Below are 19,963 nucleotides of genomic sequence, written 5' to 3' on the forward strand. Positions count from 1 at the left end.
TCATCCCCAAATGGCCCTTTCTCTTGGGGGTGGCTGTGGGACGTGCCCCGCGGGCAGCGGCACCAGCATGGGCCCTCGGCTCCCTCGGGCACCTCGCTGGAAGCCAGTCCTGACTTCGAAAATAAGTGAGAGAGACTGCTTCTCCGGGCTGCGTTTGTAAGAGAAACGCTGCCGCGGCTCAAGCTGGAGCTGGATTCATAGAGTCCTCTCAGTCCCTCCGGATAAAATTATTTTATTAATAAAACCTGTAACAGGAGCAGGCTCAGGGTTGGCGACTGGGTCAGGGAGGAGGCAGAGCGGGGCCACCGGTGAGAGGAAGCACAGGGAGAAGGGGTCTGCGAGCCCCTCCCTGGCTGCCGGCAGCGCAGGACCTGGCATAAAAGCCAGAACATGACGGACGCAGCCCTCGGAGGCTGCTGGCCCCGAACGGGCTGAAAAGCTTGACTTTCGGTGCCGAGAGCCGTGTTAAATGCTCAAGCCCTTGCATGGACCTGCCAGCTCACCTGGAGTCAGGAGCAAGGTCCCTGCGAGTTCAGGCACAGCTCCCCCACCCACAGCCCCGCTCTTTCTAGGCGAGGACAAGTAAAAATAGCAGCCTCATGCACGCCCACCCAAGGACAGTGTCCCAGTGGGGACAACTGGCCAAAATCAACACGGACACTTTCAGTGAGGTTTTTTTTAAATACATTTATTAACCAATGTTAACACATTAAATGACTCTATATATTGCTAGTCAGAGCAGCTTACAAAATGCCAGAATGCATCATAAACTGGACAGCCACAATGAATAATTACAATGTGCATAGTGGCTAAGCTCAACACTTTAATATAGCTTTATGATTTGCAGAAAAATTAATTTTAAATCATGATTCCTAAAACAATCAATTGTAATTTTACCTAAAACTTATACAAAACCAGGCCACAATCTTTTTTTTTTGTTTTGTTTTTTTTTCTTTAAAACACACAGTTTTCACGCTGTAGTAACTTGGAAATGTGCAACCGTGTCAACAGAGACAAAAAAGCCAAAGTAACACGAATCTTACTTTCATGCAGCTATCAGTTAAATATTACATATTCTGGAATGATTTTACACCAAAAATATTTCCACAATAACTTGCTTTCATAGGGGTGGATCGAAGTTTTGGAACTTGTAAAGTAATCGAACAAGATTGATTTTTAGTTGTGAAGTGTTTTACAGTCACAACACAGAGGCGACAAAAGTTAATTACACATTTATCAGGCAATAATGTAGCTGTGGTAATACAAGTTACCATCTACTTACTATTTTTTCCAATCAACTTACCACTTAATTTCTGCAACATATTGGGCATTATTTGGCAGTATCTAGTCAATTAACTTATATCACCACTGTAAGTAAAAAAGATCAGGATTTCAGTGGTAGTTCACAGAAGTCTTAGTTATATTTTCATCTTTACAATGACCCTGACAAATCCTAGAGAAAACTTTTTTAAAGGCTTTCCTCCTGATTCTTCAGCTTCCATCGTTCCATCATGTAATTGCTTTCAATAAATATCAAAGATCTAAATAAATATTTACAAATTATTCCTCTAACTTCTCAAAAAATAGCTGGATGATTAATGGGCATATGACTCAGTCTAAGACCAATCTCTGAAAGAAACTAAAATGCGGAGACACTTTAAAAGAAAAGCTATTTAAGTAAGCTTTACATCTATTTAAAAAATTGTCTCTGAACATGGATGCAATTCATATATCTATATATAAAACAAACAAAAAGAAAATCATTTTTCAACTATCGATCCATTCCTATTGGTAATGCTTCTTAATCCAGACATTCCGCAAAATACAGACTTTTTACAAATCACGGCATCTTTAATACAAGAAAATTAACATGCATTATTCTTCATTCTGAGTACAGTGATGGAGCTCATTATTAGGCAATGACCCATTACTACAAACATAACGGCTTCTGTGAAACTTAAGTGCTTTTTCTCCTTTTATTATCAAGTTACAATGGACCAGGTGACACCAGATCATAGGCAGTCAAATGACGTTGGATTGGGGAGGCTGAAGGGGGGCGCAATAAAGAAATTTGTATGCCTCATAATTCCGTGTATGAATAAAGGTAGTTGGTTTTTTTGTTTTTTGGCTTTTCTTATTCTTGTTACAAGCACTCATGTTAGGACAAAGATGAAATGTGCAAACTTCAAAATTTAAATATTCATTTTTCTCTAAGATCCAGCTCAGTAAAAGATTACCCCAGTTCCCTGTGATTTTAAACTACAAGATCAAAGCTAATATTTTGTTATAAAAGTTATATATTGAAAAGAAATAATGAAAATAAAACACAGTTGGGAAATATTTAAGAAAAAATATGCAGGACTAGCACCTGCTGTGTCAACCCTGTTCCCTAAATTCAATCATGTACCCACTGGTATAACCAATAGATAATGCCTTTAAACAGTAAAATTAAGCTGAACAAAACCAGCTCAACAAGGTTAAGAAATAAATGTTACATCAAGGTAGTATGCTTCGTTTTTCTGAAATAGTTCTATACTTCTTACATTCAGATCTAGTTTTTAAATGTTCTCTTTTGTTAAGCTTGCATGATTTTCTTATTTTTAGATCTGCTGTTTTTAAAGATTAAAATCTCTGTAAAACCTAAAAATGTTTTAAAATTTGCTGAAAATGCAACAAATCCTCTAGTTTAAAATTATTTAAAGTAACCTGCTCCCACAGATGTTAAATTCATTTCGCTGACAAAATTTTGGAGGAGCATTAAACAGAAGATTGAAATTACTGTGCAAAATTTCTTTTACGAAAAGTGTTTAAAGGCTGGTGCAAAATGGGAAGCAAATTCTAAACAATTTTGGCTTCTTGGAAACAAAAACCGCTGTGTCTGAGAATAGCAATCATCGGGGTGGTTTTCTAGGGGAGGAATAACTCTTTCATCTTTTTCTGCGGCAGGTACGTTTGTGTTCAGCATGCCAGTGCTCCTGCTGACACTTGATGGAGCAGTAGGAAGTGTTCCAGCAGCAGTGGTACATGGCCTCCTCTTCACAGTTGTAGCACTGGAGAGAACAAACGAGATGAGATTACCACCCTCGCAGGATCCCTCCTTACCAACGCCCAAGTGTTCTCACCTGCTCGTGGATGCACCAGCACATGCAGAGCAATACTTCTCTTTTATTTATGCTTGGGGCATCCAGAGGCAGGAGGGCATTTTTCACACTTCCTAAGTAAAGCAGCAATCTTCAGCAAATCTGCACAATGCTTTCATGTTTTCCAAAGTCTGAATTATTGCTTTTGAAAAAATCATCTCTCATTTAAGAAAACTTATCTCTCAGGGCAGTGGACTGACATTTTTCAGCCACACAGTGCAGGAACCACCTTTTACCCTACATTTGTATAATAGCACCCTGATCTATGTCTTAAAAGCTACGATAAATCAACAGGCGCTTCTGGCGTGGACAGGTCCTGCGCAAGCTTGCAAATCATTGTTTCTGAGGTTTCTTTACAAGCCTGACCTGTCCAGAGGTTGCTGGGGAAGACCCTTGTGTGCTAGGAAAATCTCAAAAGTCACAACAATAACACCACTGCAGAAAAGAATAATTCATTACCAAGTGGTTTGTTACAGCCCATTTACCGTAGGTCTGCAAGGAGGCTACTGTCATTGGCGTTTGCTGACTGCCAGACGGCACTGCAATCTCATGAAAAGAAAGCCTCGTGCTACATCAGTGCTACCGAGAAGAGCAAGAAAGTGCCTTTTCCTTTAAGTCTTCCAGAAACCAGAGAAGGCCTGTCGTACACAGGATGGCTACATGGGCTCTTGCCCCTTCTCATGCCTGCCAGGATGGCACAAAACTCCTGAAAGAAAGCTATGCTGCACAGCCCATGGTTTCTGCAGAAATACTTCATTCTGGGGAGTGCTGCAGCAGAGGATTTCTACCCCGGAACACACAGAATGCCCCCAGTTTCCTGGTAGCTGGAAGAGCTACCTGGAAAATAACCCTGTGGCCTCTGAGGAACTAAAAAAAGGGAATCAACATGCTGGTCCACACTACAGGTGGTCAACAAGGAGGTATGGCACCCAGTCAGGCAACGTGCCCTGTCTCCAGGTGGTTTTATACCCCTTCAGGGAGTGCTGCAAAAGCATTAGCTATCATTCTGACCAAAATCCTGTAAAGTAAGGTGGCATTGCTGCTAAAGGAACCACTTACACTCGGCGCCCTTGAAAGCCAGGTTCTAACGATCTCAGATTTGTCTTTCTGAATTCGGTCTGCTCAAAATCAGAGAGTATCTTTACGAATCCAGTCTGAAATGCTTATTGCATGATGGGGAACAGAGGGAGGGATATCACACAGTCTGTGCAGGCTGCTATCAAACCACAGAATAACACACAATTTACTTTTTATGTCCTGTCTAGCTGCAGCATTGTTAATAAAACAGAGAATTACAAAGAAAACAAACCCAACTGCCTTAAAACAAAACAAAAACACAACAACCCTGCACACTACTAAAAGACAGATCCAAGAATGCCGACATTTACATTGCCTAAACCAATAACTATTTATTTACATCAGCAATAAAGGGTCTGCCCTAGCTGCATGAGAAGGGAACCTCTCCATTTTCCTTTTATAACTTAGCTCCAGGGAAGTTTATTTCTAGAAATGTCTGCAAACAAGTGTTCTCTCGAGAGCTGTTTTCCTGGTTTTTCATGTTGCTGGCTGCCCACAAGCCTGTGGGAACCATTAGGATCATCCGCTGGAAAGGTGCAGGGAACAGCTGTGTCTCTCCATTACATACAGCATGGGCCTCAGCCCAGAGACCAGTTTCACATCTGCTCGCTTGGAGAGATCAAAAAAAGCTAAGACAGGAGAGGACAACTGATCTGTGGGTCCTGCACTTCCCTTTACATATGCTGGCCATAAGTGTGGGATGTAAATCTCCACTTACAAAAGGAAAATAGTGTCATCTAAGCTGGTACCAGCACATGTGGCAGAGAAGGCAAAATGCCAGCTGGCCTCAGGCCTCCTCTTTTTTTTTGTATTTTCCTCTTTCTAAACGTTATCAATCACTTGGGCTTTTGTTTCAGACAGTACACATCATGGACAATGCTCATTCACTTAAAAACAACCTGTTGCAAGTTAGAATAAATATACATGTAAATATAATCAAAAGAGACAGAAGTCAAAAATTATCTGTAAAAATGAACTATGCACCAATTTAAAAGGAACTGGGAGAAATTAAAAAAGAAGCATTGTCAAGACCAGCACTCTAGCCTGTATTCTGGAGGCCATCAAACTGCGTAATCTCATGATCATTATCCCTGCCTTTACATGTCTTCCTTTCGTTTGCTATTTACTTGAGGTATCTGTATTAAATCCAAATTTTCTGGAAGTATAGAAATGAAATTAGGTTAAGCCAAGGGGACCGTGCCCAGTTAGAGTAACAGAAAATGTTGTTCTTTAACTATGCGCTAGGCTCCTGAGGGCTGGGAGCGCATCTTGTCGTGTGCCCGTACACCACCAGCAAAACCCTTCATCCTGACTGGATTTTTTTTTTTAGGTATGAGAAAAAGACAAATATAGCATGAATATTAGCAGCTGTATTCCCAAGCCTAGACACCTGCATTATGCAAAACCAGAGGTCTCTGCTTCTAATTAAAAAGCAAAGCCACCAAAACTCATTTAGTATGTGTGTTAATTACACGAGATTTTGGTAAGGAGCTATCATTATAATAGCAGCATACAAGAGCAGTACTACACACCAGGGACTGTCATTAGTACCACCGAAGGAAAAATCACTGGGGAGTGGTGTAATTGGACCAACTCCAGCCGCCTGAGCCTGTGTGTTGGCAGGCAGATCCATCAGCTTTAATGCAAAGGTGTTTATCCTTACCCTCTCTCTCCTACCACATGCAAACCAGCTGCCTGTATGATGCCTTCATTTAAGGTGGTGATTGACAGATAGTTCTACGGCCACAGAAATAGGCAAGAATGTCAAATACTCTTTATATCTTTAATTGTCTTGCTCGGAAAGAGGCTTTATGCAGATGATCATGAGAGGCAGGGAAGTGGTACCAGGGCGCTCTCTGATTAGGCTAAAGGATATGGTAAAGGCACATTGGAGCAGATGAAAGTAAGTCTCGGGAGTCTCTTTCATAAATTCTGCCTTCAAAAACACCAAAAAGCAGCTATAGCTAAGAGTCCAGACTCACAATCAAGTTACTGTGATTGAGTTACTGCATATCAGCTGAATGATAGCAACAGTTCACATGTGCACTCTTAACTTTTGACAGGAGAGAGCTAATTTGACGTAGTTCTATAGCGGGCAAAGGCAATTCAGTTTCCCTCTCAGTCCACAGGCAAAAGCATGCCTGCAGACGCCCGCAGCTGGTGACTCATTAAACACGGTAACTTGATCAAGTTGGAGACCTAAATAACTTCTCTGGTCTGCAGAGATAGGTAGACAGGGAGGAATTTTCTAACTGACAGAGACCCAAGCACTGCAGTATCGTAACACCCACAGTAAAATCTCTACGAGCAACAGAAATGAAAACTCTACAGGAGCTCTGGCATTTGAAGTAGTTCTTCTCTTTACAAAAAACCAAACTCGTAACTGTGATAGTCAGCAACCGATTGTCTTGCCTTGGTATTTATTTCATTCTTCTACAGAGCAGAGTTTTCTCTGCAGGGACCATCGTTTCATCTGTAAGAACAAGGACTAATGAGGCTGAACATAAACAAACAGCCCTTTACAGCGGAAGACAAACAGGAGCTGCGGGCCGTAGCCAGGGCTGGCTGTCCCCGGGCGGCAGCGGCAGCGGGCCGGCGGCTGTCCGCCGCTGCTCAGATCAGTGTGCCATCTTGTGGCAAGGCACCCACACGCTTCGCAGCCGCGCCTGGCAAAATCAAAGCTCAAGAGGAGGCGAGTAGAAAATCTTGTACCCATCCTACTGTATGTTATAGATAGCTATTGCAGTGCAGTGCGATTTCCTGAACGATGGCTTTCATTTCTTTGTTCTATGAAAATTAGCAGAGAAATAGCCAAGTTTGTATGTGTGCCAGGCTCACTGCTCCTTAGCGTAACAGTTTCCACCCATTCTCTGTTACAGGCTAGCAGCACAGTATTACAGTACTTGCAATGTTTGAGTAGATGCTGTACAGCCATGTGGGAGAGCACACTTCTGGCTTGAAAAGAAAACATGAGACACAAACCAAACGAAAACAGGGAAAAGTTTGCAGCATGTAACAGAATGGTAAGTTAGATGTCTGTTTTCACTTTTCTAAAGGGCATACAAACATGATTTTTGTAGGCAATGCTGCAGATTTGGGCTTGAGTACTGAACAAGGGAGGGAAATATATTTCAGAAAGTCATGTCTTAAATACAAAAGAACATAAAAGAGCTGCAGAAAAAGCTAGGAAAGGAAAAGGCCAAAAGGATATCACTACCAGCATTATTAGCAGGGGAATCCAAATTGATGCAGCCAGATATTGTACCCTCTGGGGCCTTGAGATCAAAGGAGTGTGAACATAATGGAAAACATGTCTTATATGGAGTAAAACTGTATTTAGAAAAAAATATTTTGATACTAATGTCTGATTGGACTCAAGAAGATGGTGCTGTTAACACTACATAATTAAGATGGAAAGTAATCAGAACTTTGGGTTGAAATTTGAAGGTTAAGAAAATTTGAAAGCAGTAATATGAAGGAGAAAACTTTAAAGCTGAAAGACCAGTGAAAGAGCGGTGCAGTTAAAAGTAAGGAAGAAATCACCTTCAATTGGCTGCAGTATGCATTATATATTTCCACTTATTCTTTTGTAATAAATTTTTGACACTTACCCACTGCTTCTTCTTGGTCTGGGAAATCAGTTGCTTGTGCTGGCCTGCTAGCTTCTTAATTTCTTCTAAAAATTCTTCTTTGCACTTCTCCTTTACCTGCTTACATTTTCTGTCCATCTCTCCTTGTGCGTTGGCCACAGCTTTATTTACAGCCTGCCTTTTCTCTTCTTCCATCTCTGTACGCAGCTGCCACAAGAAAGTCAGCAAAACAAGTCACTGGACAGCTATTGGAATAAAAGTATCTTCTTTAAACCTCCACTCTTTAAACCTCTATTACTGATGTGGGTGGAGGTCACATAATTAGAGATTTCTCCTATTTAGAAAACAAAAAGTTCTCTCCTTTAAAGTTATAACAAAACGTCCATCCCATAAGAAACATTCAAAATAAAAATGTCACCGTATTTCTATTCTGCTAGGCATCTACAAAACCAGCTAAATAGGTTCCATGTATATTTTTTCAACAATCAGTTTACAAATTTATGACTTTATCTTAGACAAAGATTTTGTCTTTTCCAAATCTACAACTGCATATAAATCTACAGCAAGGGCACAATGGAAAATACAAAATAGAACACCCCTGAGTTCAGTAAGAGGTACCTCTTAGTATTCATTGTCGGGATTCCTTTGCCCTTGCTCAGTTATCTGAAAGTTTGGTGTCTTAATCCTACAGGATTAACACTTAAACTCCCTAGGTTCATTCCATAGTCCTTCATCCAGAAGGAAATTCATCTTGTCTTAAGACAGGTACTTAAAAGAGGTCAGACAAATCATCGTCTGAATTGTCCTGCTCTCTCCAGCCAAAGGTGACCAGCTCAGGCTTAGATACTGAATTTTAAACAGGTTATCATTAGATACGAAAATTCAAACAAATTTCAGTGCATCTATTTAATCTTTAGGTCAAAAGATTGACAAAAGAATTATTTATGAATAGCATTTAAACAATGCCATTGTTTACAACCACACTTGACAATGGAGACAAAGGCTTTGGAAATGGATACTCATGAATGAACAATTAGTTTCATTTTTGGATCACAAACTGATTTCACTGGACAAGAATCAAAAAAAGAAGGAGTTTTCTGTTTAAACTAAGGTCTGTTGGTACAGAAATGGTCTAAAAAACAATAATGAAGACTATTTTTATGTGGTCTCTTTGGAAAAGGTTTTTTATTCATTTTCTTAAGGATGGTTGTTACAAAAATAGAAAAGAATGTGAAAAAAATCCACACTCCTCCTCTTCTCAAACCAGAGTGTAGGTGGTGTTCAACAAGTGTTACCTTTTCCACTGCCTCTCGCACAACTCTCTCAGTTTCTCTTTTGTGATCAGCTTTCATCCTGTCCTTGAAATCATTAAAGATTTTGGTGTATTTGTCATGGCACATGTTCTGACACACTCCATCATTACTGGTCTGGGTGCTCCGATGCAGCATTTTTGGAGAAGAGGCACTTAACTTCTTGGTCTGAGTTGAGACTGAAACTTTTTCAATGGGCTGAGGCATTGTGGGAATTTCCTGGCTTGAACTTACTGCTTCAGTTTCAGGTTCTGGCTCCTACAGAGAAAGAACAAACTTGTAAATCCAGATATCAAAATAGAACAGGTTAACTTTCAGTTCCCCCTGGAGAAAAAATGTTACATGACTAATGCCAGCGCAATTAAATGTGAAAGGTGTCTGTTGAAGACATTTAGTGCTAATGGGACATGGGATCCCTGAGGAAAACCGGCATGACAGTAGGTAGGCTCTTTGGTCAGGCTTTTCTGACTTCAGCTAGGAGCCCTCCAGAAGGAAGCATACGTATGGCATCAGCATGCCACACACACCAGCCTCGCTTCCCAAAAAGTACGACCAACATCAGAGGCTATGCTGAATCACTGCAGATCCCTTGGGATTACTAAAGGGTTGTTATAGATTTTCACCCCTACCATTGTCCCTGAAGAGACTGTAGCTGCGTGGCCAAGGTGCCTGAATTGTTTTGGCAAACTCTGGGCTTACTCTGGCCCAACAGCCTCCACTGGAGTCTGTAATATTCCACTGATTTTATAGAACTGCTGCAAAGATTGATTAGTACTTCAAAGGTGCTTTGAAGATGAAAGGCTAATGAGTGTCTAAGTCTTGCTTCCAATAATATAGAAATAGACTTGGATGACCACAGAAGCTTTCTGTAATTACACAATTATCAAGAAAGAAATCATAGTTACTGTAGTGTACTGTACTGAATTTAGCTGCCAATGTTATTACACTGTAACACCAATTGCTCCTGCTCTTTAGAACAGATAGAAGTAATATCCCTGCAAACTCTTACTGGTATTTGAAGTGTCTGAAGACACAGATGAACATTATTTGGTTTTTTTTAACTTACATTTTTTAAAGCTCATTTAACAGTGTACAGACAAAGCACACAGTCCTTGTAACACCAGACTTGCTCAGGACTGGACTTTGTGCCTGTCTGTGTGATGAGGCACTGCTCACACCAATCACAAGGCTGACTGTGTATTCCCTTTTGCAACCAATTACTCTCTAATAGGTCACTGTGATTGACTTCTGGATCACTGATCAAATATGAGCAGAGCTAAGAAGGCAAATGTTAAGACATAAATATATGAAGCAAATAACAGCATTTGCGTGACAGAAAACAATAAAAATGACAAGACATCCTAAGCTGTAGTCTCCCTATCTTGCACTCAAATATAGTTTGTGTCCCAGGGAGCACAAACTGTGTGTCACTGCCTCCATCGATGACGGTGCCTCCTGCAGTATCAGATACAATGGGGAGGCAGGTGCCCACATATTAGGAGTGGCAATGTCTGTATTTCAGGCACCAGGGCCATCCCACATAATTCTGGTGCTGAAATACCTGAACTATCCTCTGTAATGGAGTCCTGAGTCCTCTTCTGAGGACTGTGCATATGTGCAACTTTTTCTTAGTGTTCAACATGCAGCTGAAACAAGGCCAGGAAAAAGTACTTAAAAGTTAGGAAATATGAGATTTATGGCTGTCTCGGTAACTGCCCCCTTGTGTACAAGCATAATAATACAGTCCCCTGGTTACATGATCATTCAGTGTGCAAGCTGGATAAACAAGGAAGGAAGTTCCATGGACAAAGTTAGATACGACATTTTATAAACTTAATATTCTTGATCGTGCAAAATACTTTCTAATTTCTGTTGTTCATAGACTTACTAACTAGCGTGAATTTGTCATTAAAAAAAAATAATGTTGTAAGCTGACAGTTGATTTATTCATGATACAGAATATTACCATGATGACACCAGTGGCTTGCATGTGGGAGGTACAATTGTTTGTTAGCAAGAAGGACCAAGCTATGGGGCTGGAACTTCCAAGATTAATACTGTAAAATCAGTAAAAGGTGACAAAAATTGAAGGAGTGTCTTAAAATTTCAGACTTTTTGTACTTTGCTATCTCTACAAACATGGTAATTGAGATTACTTACTTCTTTCTTGAGTTCCATACTCTGGTTACGTCGTCCTTTCTTTGCTCTTGGTTCCTGAGTAACCTTCAGCTGTGAACATTAAGAAAAACATATTGAATCATTCCAAAAACCAGTTCATATAAGTAGCATTCATTGTAACATGACTGATGTACCTTTTATTTGTGATTATTTGCAATTATTTAATTTAGCAAATAAAAGGTTGAATACTCTTCTTAAATGAGAATTGCACACAATAAACTTTCCACATTATCACTGATGACTATGATTGCATGAAGGAACAAAATTCATGAACAAGTTCTAACATTCAATATGTATTTACTAAAATACCCTTAACCATTCTTTTCTTCATTTCAACAAGTTCAAACACTTGTTTTCTGGAATATTCTGATATCAGTGACCCATAATTAGGCAGCAGATCTTGTTGGAAGCCAGAAAACAGCAGTAATTATAAAGAGAATGTATATATGTAAAGATAGTAAGATTATCCAGACTTGCTATAATTGATTATAACTGTATGCTTGGAGGGGTATGAAACTTCATGCTTTAGAACAAAAGCCAATCTCCAGCAACAGAAACAAGGGTGAGATCTAAGTGGATGGTATATTATCTTACAGTGGCTTACAGCAAAGTTCTTACTCCTGTCTTTGAAGCATCCAGTACTAGCTAGTGTTAGTGACAGGATACTGCGGATTACTGCAGAGCACTGAGTTTGATGGCTACTCTTATGTTCCTGTACCTGGGAAACCAGTGAAACAGGTATAAGCATTAACCAAGTGAAGGATGAACAGCTGGGGTGGAACAGAAAATATGCAAATGGACACTTTAAACCCTATGACTGACACTTCTGAAAAACTGGGAAAATGCCTGTGTTACCTTTCATAAATATTATTTGTGACTGTTTTCCTGTTTCATCATACATTGTTGCATGACTGCATACATGACATTAAATAAAGGGGCTACAAAGGGTTAGCTAAGCAAACCAGGTTAAAAAAAACCTTAAAACCACTTTGATAAGGAGCATCCCCTTAAAGCAACATCCAGGTTTATAAGCTTTAAGTTTTTAGCTACAAATTGGATGATAGGCCTGTTTGACAAAAGGGCAAAGGAAGAGGGCCAGAACAGGCTGATTTTTTAAAATACAGACTTAGAGAGAGGATAGTGGTTTTAAACAAGGAAAAAAGATGTTGCCAGGGAAAAGGCTGCCAAAAAGACAGAGAAGCATCCTGCAAGCTATGAAAATCTTACTGCCAAATCATTAATAGTGAATATATAACACCCTCTTGGACAATGACTGACTAGCAAGGTTCAGCCGTGATAAGGGAATTTCCATATGGCAATGCAAACTTTTGTATCTTGGCCCTTTGTGCTTTTCACCTTTGTTAAAGCAATGTAATTTTTCTTGTTTTGCAGAATTATTTTTAATGAGTTTAATCAGTTGCTGCTCACGTGGTCCTTAAGTGCAATGCCTACACCTAACTTTAGTTGGACTTGCTGAAAATGTCATGGTTGGTGTTACTCAGGGATCTGTAACGCAGAATACAGTCCAAAGTGAACATACTCCAGCTGTGAAAAGGCTGAACAGCTACAGGGCTGTCCCTTGATGGCAGTCCAAGAAGGCAGTGTTGCAGTCTATCTGATATCCGTGACATTTAACTTGAACATTCCTATTTAACTTTAGAAATCTTGGTCTGTCTCATCAAGGTGCTGTAGGTGGCAAACATTTTAAAACTTCCCAGAGGTCATCCAAGAAACTGAGGAAAGAGGAAAACTATATTCTTGCTATTACTGAGCCACAAAACATAGGGAAAATAAGCCTTTGAACCCTCTTTTTTTCACCACAAAATTGCAGACAGAGCACAAGGCTAATGTAATAGTAGATTAATCAAAAATATGTCATTTTTGTACCCTTTAATAAATTGCCCTGATTGCTAACATTGTGGCAGCACTCACCTGCTCATTGCTGGTGGAAGAGATACTCGACTCTGCCTCCTCTTCCCCTTTATCCTCATTCTTTGACTTCCAGAATCTCCCCTCACGAAGAAAACGCTGGTGCAGTTCCAGCTCATCACAGGCCTTCTTCCACCCCATGCTGCGTTTCACGTGCAGCCGATGGATGTTAACTGTGATATCTTGAATGTTTTCAGAGGGGATCCAGGCCCTTTTGAATACACAGTACAGACAGGTTCAGAAACATTAAATACAGATGAAGGATCTTGATCTGAAAAACTGACTTCAAAAGCAGTTTTTCACAGTGGCCAATCACTGACAATTCCTTTTTACTCAGAATTTTTGTATATTCAACACATTTGAAAAAAACCAGACTGCATACCATTAGACATTTGTGTTATTATAAATACTTGTTAGCTGTGGGTGCTATGGCTGAAAGTATCTTTCATTTTTGGTGAGCCACAAATCTCTCCCAGCACCAACAGCAGTCACATCTCTTACCCACTCTCTTGCTAAATGCCCTGATTCAGACACAGAAACATCTTTACTGAAGGTTCGTATGCTAATCCAATTTAACTCTTGATCTCCTTGCTAAAACTGTCAAGGAATGTACCAAATTGTCACCCTGAATAGAGACATTTTGTAGTTTGGGCCCCTGTCTATCAGGACTGAACTCATGTGGGGACTGTCAGGCTCTTTTGGACTGAATTCATGCCAGTGACTCGATTCCAAAGGGACTTTGTCCTCTTAAATATTTTCAGAGAGTCCTCATAGAGTTAGATGGGCAGCTCTTGACATTTTGAAAGGTTATACCAAGCAATATTGGACATTAAAGAAAAAGAGTCACTGCCATGCACATCTACATAACAGAGTAAATACTGTAACAGATTAAATGTCTGCAGACAGATTCTCAATTCTTGCAATATAAATTTCGTTTCAGTGAAGCCAAAGAAACAATGCTAATTTACACCAACCACGAATTTGGCCTTTCGTCCAAGTCCAGCACAGTAACTAAGCAATGGCGCTCTAGTAAAGTGTACTTCGCCTTTTCTATCAGCACACATTTAAGAAGTTGCAAGCACCTCATCCCGCAAGTGTCATGTTACTTTTTTAAATAGTTTGAAGCTGTGTGAACTTAATGCCAAAACTACTAATGAGATAAGCTGTATTTGCAAACAGATTCAAGGTAAAACATTCTGTCATTGCGACACAAATAAAGTTCCTTCACCCACTTTATGTCTATTAGAAAATCTTAGTAGTTCATGTAACAAATGAAAACATGTTACACACTGTGCAAGTTACACTAAAAGCAATTTAAATAAACAGCCTCATAAAACACTGTTACTGAATTGTCTAGGCCCTTTTGGGATGCACCAAAATATACCACCTTCCCAACAACCATGAATTACTTTGCAAATGTCTCCTCTCTTCACCTTATAGGCATATAAATCAAACAGCAAAAAAAATCAGTACATCCACTGTAGTAACACTACTATAACCCTTCCCAAATGTTGAACAAACAACTGGAGATGGAAGTAAAAGCTGATCTCTAAGAGTGAAGTTTCCAATGTAAAGAGTTACTCTCTGAAATTGCAAACTGGCTCACAGCAGGAGCTCTGTCAATGTTCTAGCAGTGAGAGAGAAACATGTGTGATGTATATTATGTTACTAACACACAAAATTGCAATATGCCTGCTCAGAAGAGAAAATTACACAAAGTCAATACTGCTGGTAGTAAGAGTACATTCCTGTCCAATTTTCACCTTGGCCTGGATTAGCAGGCTGTTACTGATTTGAAAAAACAGTTGAAGTTCACTTGCTTTCTTTAATTAATATGGCATTAAGTAACATCCCTATGGCAACTATCGAAAGGGAATCTCTGAGCCATTTGGCAACTTCAGATGTGTTAGACTGAGCTTTAAATTTTCTGAAACAGTTATGGCAAAGTACTCAGTCTTTCTAATGTTGGCAACTAGCTGAGCCAGGATTTACAACATGATAGATGAGATAAATTCTTTTAAGTATTGTTTGTAGAAAGCAGCACATGTAATTAATAAATTACCTTTGGTGGTGATGGCCAAAAAAGCGAACATCAACTTGATTGTCCTCTTTCTGCATGACTTTGGCTGGCCAAAACCCAAAGCCTTTCATTTTGGCCCAAACCAACTCATGATTCGGTATCTGAAAAAATGTTGTACTTATTATTGGATATGAAGTATTATATTGATATCTCCCACAAATATTTTACTATAATACTATGCTAGTATCTTAAGAATATGGTTGCTGTTTATGTCTAGTGCTATTTTCATTCTTATCTTCTTACAATACACTTTTCCCTGTTAGATGTATTGCTTGAAGTAAAAAAAATACGAAGTCTGAAAAGGGTGTAACTGTCTATTGAAAACAGAGATCTTAAGCAGCCCCAAAATTAAACTTGTCTTTATAGCTTCATCCAGGAGCAAAGTTTTATTTCTGCAAGCTCCTTATTTTTTTGTGAGATTGTTGTAACTGGCTGATAACCAAGTTTTATAACCTATATTGTTACAGCTTTGAACTTCAATCAACATTTCACTTGTGTAAAATATCTAGGCTTACAGAGCCTTAACTATACTTTTGAAACAAGCCTACTGAAATGGAATATTCAAGCATTAATGACACCAAAATTGCAGGCTTTTATACAGAAAAGCAAACAAATAAAAATCTGCGTCAGCAACATACACAAGGATAGCAGAACCAATTGTCAGGTCGCGCATTTGACAAATAGAAACAGTTCTTGCAAAGCTGCAGTTCATCCAGCTGAAAAACAAAAAAAGGTAAGTAAGCCCAAAAAATCCTATTTATGTGACTTCAGTAGTATCCCTCTTTCTTAAGTAGTAAAATTTTTCAGCCCTGCTTGCTAATTTGGCGGAGTTACTTCTGTCTGTGCAAGCTAGAGGTGTGAAACTGAGGTGAGTTGAGAGTGGATGAAAGAGAAGCTGCAGAAACGTCATTCATGTTTTAGAAAAACAAGGCAGAGGGAGGAGACTAATTCAACTCTTAATGATTTATTATAGCTAAATTGCAAAGAATAGTTCTTTAAATTTATCTAATATTTAAAGTAAATTCTGAAAGAAGTAATTCAACTGTACAAATAGAGAAAGTGTGACAGCTCCCCTAGCTTTATTTTTTGGTCTCCTCTGAATGTTGAGAAATATTTCAATGCCAGTTACAGAATTTGGTAGGAATCTCACCTCAGGTTCAATTTATATTAGGAAGTACAATTATTTCTAGTCCAACTATGTATTACTAGATTATTTTCAAGACTAAAATTTGAATATCGGTATTTTCCAAATGATAGTCTAGTTGCAAAAAAAAACAAAAGACAAAGGAATTCTGAATCAGCTGTTAGAAAGTTAGGGGAAAATTTGCAACAAACTTCACACCCTTTTTATTTGTGTAATGTGAAGAATAATTTTCTTAGATTCTGAAATGAAAATCAAGTATCTTGTCTACATCTTGGTTACTTGGTACAACTTACTTCATGACATGTGTCTTTGTAAAGCATCCTCGCTATATCAGCTTGCTCACTGTCCGCTATAAATTAAAAATAAATGGTATGAACAATCACAGTATGATCGCAGTGCTCACAAAGATTTGCAGCTATCATTGCTATGACTTTCATGCTATAATTGTCTTGCTTGAGAATACAAAACATAATTTAGTCACTTGGATAACCCTTCCATTTAAAATTTTCTAACAATCAGTTCTATATTTGTTTTGTCTTTCATATTTTATATGCAAAAATACTGTTGTGAGTTTTTAAACTGAACCATACAAGTACACATCTGAGGAGCAGCAGCAGGGAGGCAGGGTTGCTCTTAATATGGATCCAGTTTCTTTCTCTGCTAGTGTCTTAACGACACACTGCAATTGTCCTAAAATGCGGCTCTCTGCTATCACCACTTGACAGGAACACAGGTACAATCACGTAAGTATTTTTGCTCAGAGTAATGCTTCACAGCCTATTTATCACTATGTGTTTCCCTTTACACCCGTGTATTTCTCTGTTAGCACATTCACATCTCTCCCTACCAACGACAGTGTGGATCTTCCGATGCTGCAAATAGACTGGTCCCACCCTCCTCCCAGTTTCCCTGATGTGGCCCATGTCTGCAGGGGAGAACCACATCCTTCCTGAAATGATGGCTCTGGATATCCTTGTTACAGGACCTGGCTATAGCTTCTGGATGCAGTGGTGGTGTTTTTCCACTTCCAATCAGACTGTCCCACCATATCAAACAGTCACTTATTACCTTCCCAGTGGCTGGCAGCTTCTCTGATGGCTGTACCTCCACACACTGCACCAGCAGGACACTTCTAGTGTGGATGTAGCTATATTTGCCGTCACAATATGGCAGATATTGCCCACGAGTGAAAAATGTGTGTCTATAGGATATGTTTCTGCTGACACAGCACATCAGAGATCAGACCTCTTTTCACCCTAGAACAACATATGTATACTGGCAGAAATCTGCAGTGTAGACCGACTTAGGCTGCAGAAGAAACAGGATAGCAAAGGTGCAAATTCCCACTAACAGGTTTAGCCAGGTTTAGTTGTGTACTAGGTGGGCCAGAAAAGACCCTGCAAAGTCCTCTTGCAGCTTACTTTGATTTTTAAGGGCTCTTAAATGATGTCATCCACACTTAAGATTATCTAATACCAAATTCAGTCCTGAACTTGTGAGTTTCCTACAGATAAAGATAAATCAAATAAAGCAAGCAGCAATTGTAGTACCTTACCTCCATAGAAAATCACTGTGTTGTGTAGAAGCAGCTGAGCATCTGCTTTGAACTCCTCATAACTCCTGTACTTTCCTTCATTTACTTTCTACACGAAAGAAAACATAAGACTGTGAAAAGACTGTTAAAGTGCTGTACCTGTTTTACGCAGAGAAGCTTTCACAGAAATCTGCATTATGCAAGAGAGATCAGACGCTGCCTTTCCTGCATACAGAAGGAATACTTACAACTCTTTGACATGGTTTGTTTGTACCTGAACACTGGCTGCATTGGTCCCCTTACGCAATGCCCAGAAGTAAAACAGGTGCTTTAATACTTGACTAAGTTTAAAAAAACTTGGTTATGACGAGGTAAATCTTGACTAGCTTCATCATAAGGTGTGGCCCAGAACACCTGTTCAAATTAAAATATATTCCCTGAGGTGAAGATTTTTTACCTTAAAATACCAGCTAGTTTCAAATCAATGTTGACTGCCTTTATACTTCAGGGATCTGCACTTGACAGTCAGTGCTTTCTGATGAAGGCTGATTGTCTTAGTCTTCCAAACTCCTAACAAATGCCTACATGGAGCCATGCAGTTCATTTTCCTAGTATGGTCTTTTGTCTGATAAGGAATGCAGCATTTTCAGTTGTGGTCTGTCAAGGACACCTATGAGAATTCCAATCATCAAACAAAACATCATCAGTTTCTAGGATGTTATCAAGGCCAAAAGACCTTCTGTGGAAGCAGGTGAAGGTGACACAGTGAAAGGAAGGCCTGACCTATTTTGAGGCTCAACCAGCGTTGCCAGTACTTGAAGCCAGCCAGTCACGTTGGTCTCCAAAACTGCCAGTGAAGCTATTGTTTACCCATGTGTTTCACTAACAATAACAAAACAAAGGCTTTTCACATCTATGGTTGTAAATATATACTACAGCATTGCATAGTAATCCAGTCACAGCAATGAATAAAGATGAATATGCTGTTCATTTTCGTCATGTGCACTTGAGTTACATGAGTCGTGGTCAAACCTTTGATTCAGAAAAAAAGGACAACATATTTACTAGTACTTTATTTTTGGAACAATTAATGCAAAACATGTTTTAAGTGAGTCTTGTTTTTTCGTGATCAATAAAACGATTGGTTTTTTAAGAATCGTTTAGCTGTTTATAAAGTTGCCACCTACACAAGGCCTTAATGACTAAAATTGGAATATGGTCAAAAACATTGGGCTAGATATGCAAACATGGGCACTCAAAGTCCATATTCAGTGACTTAGATAAAGGGTACTTTCTCTAAAGAATTCAGCTACCTATAGCTCCTAGTAAAACCTTAGTACAAAAGGAATTGAGGATACTCTATGTCTGAAAAGTAGGCACCACTCAAAATGGTTTTACTCAGTTACCTCTTTTTCTTAATAGGAAAAGTTTGACATTTTAAGCTCCCATATCCAATGCTGGATACAATACTGAAATACTGATTATAAGGAGAATTAAACAGGATTAGTGCTTTAGTCCTTAAGGTTTATCTTCACTGTTAAAAGACACCATAAACAGTGTGGAAGTTAGAAAGCAAGTCACTCTACCTCCTGTATAGTAGGAACATCAACAGCTGAGTGCACCAGCCTTCTATACATTGGGTGTTTGTTGTCCTTCCCTTTCTTGTTTAGATCTATAGCCTGAAAGGACCATGAGACAGTGTAAGTTATTGCATTTAGAATCTGCTTAAAACATATTAAAAAAAAAAAAGATTAAAAAAATGCAATAGTTTGGAATATTTCAGATGAGGAATACACAAGGCCAAACTGTAGATCCACAATCTGACAGATTCCTTGTGTCTCAAACCTGAAAAATGCCCATTTCAGAGGAGCCACAGGCCCATGGCATAAAGTACTCCTGCCAGAATGATACTAATCTGAGCAATGAGACATAGTAAGTGTATGTTGAAATACACACACTGCTTATGACAGGGGAAATATAA

General features: G+C 39.2%; 1 protein-coding gene across 10 annotated transcripts in view; it reads right to left on the reverse strand.

Moving 5' to 3' along the window:
• Positions 1-667: 667 nt before the first annotated feature.
• ZMYND11 (zinc finger MYND-type containing 11) overlaps positions 668-19,963 on the reverse strand; it is a 112,221-nt gene continuing 92,925 nt past the window's right edge. For 8 of the 10 annotated variants that reach the window (XM_075144128.1, XM_075144126.1, XM_075144124.1 and 5 more), the window contains 10 exons: positions 19,569-19,661; positions 18,004-18,091; positions 16,742-16,797; positions 15,943-16,020; positions 15,287-15,405; positions 13,228-13,435; positions 11,278-11,346; positions 9,103-9,375; positions 7,829-8,014; positions 668-3,050 (listed from right to left, as the gene is read on the reverse strand). In XM_075144128.1, the coding sequence (XP_075000229.1) occupies positions 2,928-3,050; positions 7,829-8,014; positions 9,103-9,375; positions 11,278-11,346; positions 13,228-13,435; positions 15,287-15,405; positions 15,943-16,020; positions 16,742-16,797; positions 18,004-18,091; positions 19,569-19,661 (1,293 nt within the window). In that variant the 3' untranslated portion in view covers positions 668-2,927. The remainder of the gene's footprint in view (positions 3,051-7,828; positions 8,015-9,102; positions 9,376-11,277; positions 11,347-13,227; positions 13,436-15,286; positions 15,406-15,942; positions 16,021-16,741; positions 16,798-18,003; positions 18,092-19,568; positions 19,662-19,963) is intronic. The other 2 variants (XM_075144129.1, XM_075144127.1) reach the window with 1 other exon arrangement.

This window comes from Calonectris borealis, chromosome 2 (assembly GCF_964195595.1).
Source record: "Calonectris borealis chromosome 2, bCalBor7.hap1.2, whole genome shotgun sequence".
NCBI classification, from domain to species: domain Eukaryota; kingdom Metazoa; phylum Chordata; class Aves; order Procellariiformes; family Procellariidae; genus Calonectris; species Calonectris borealis.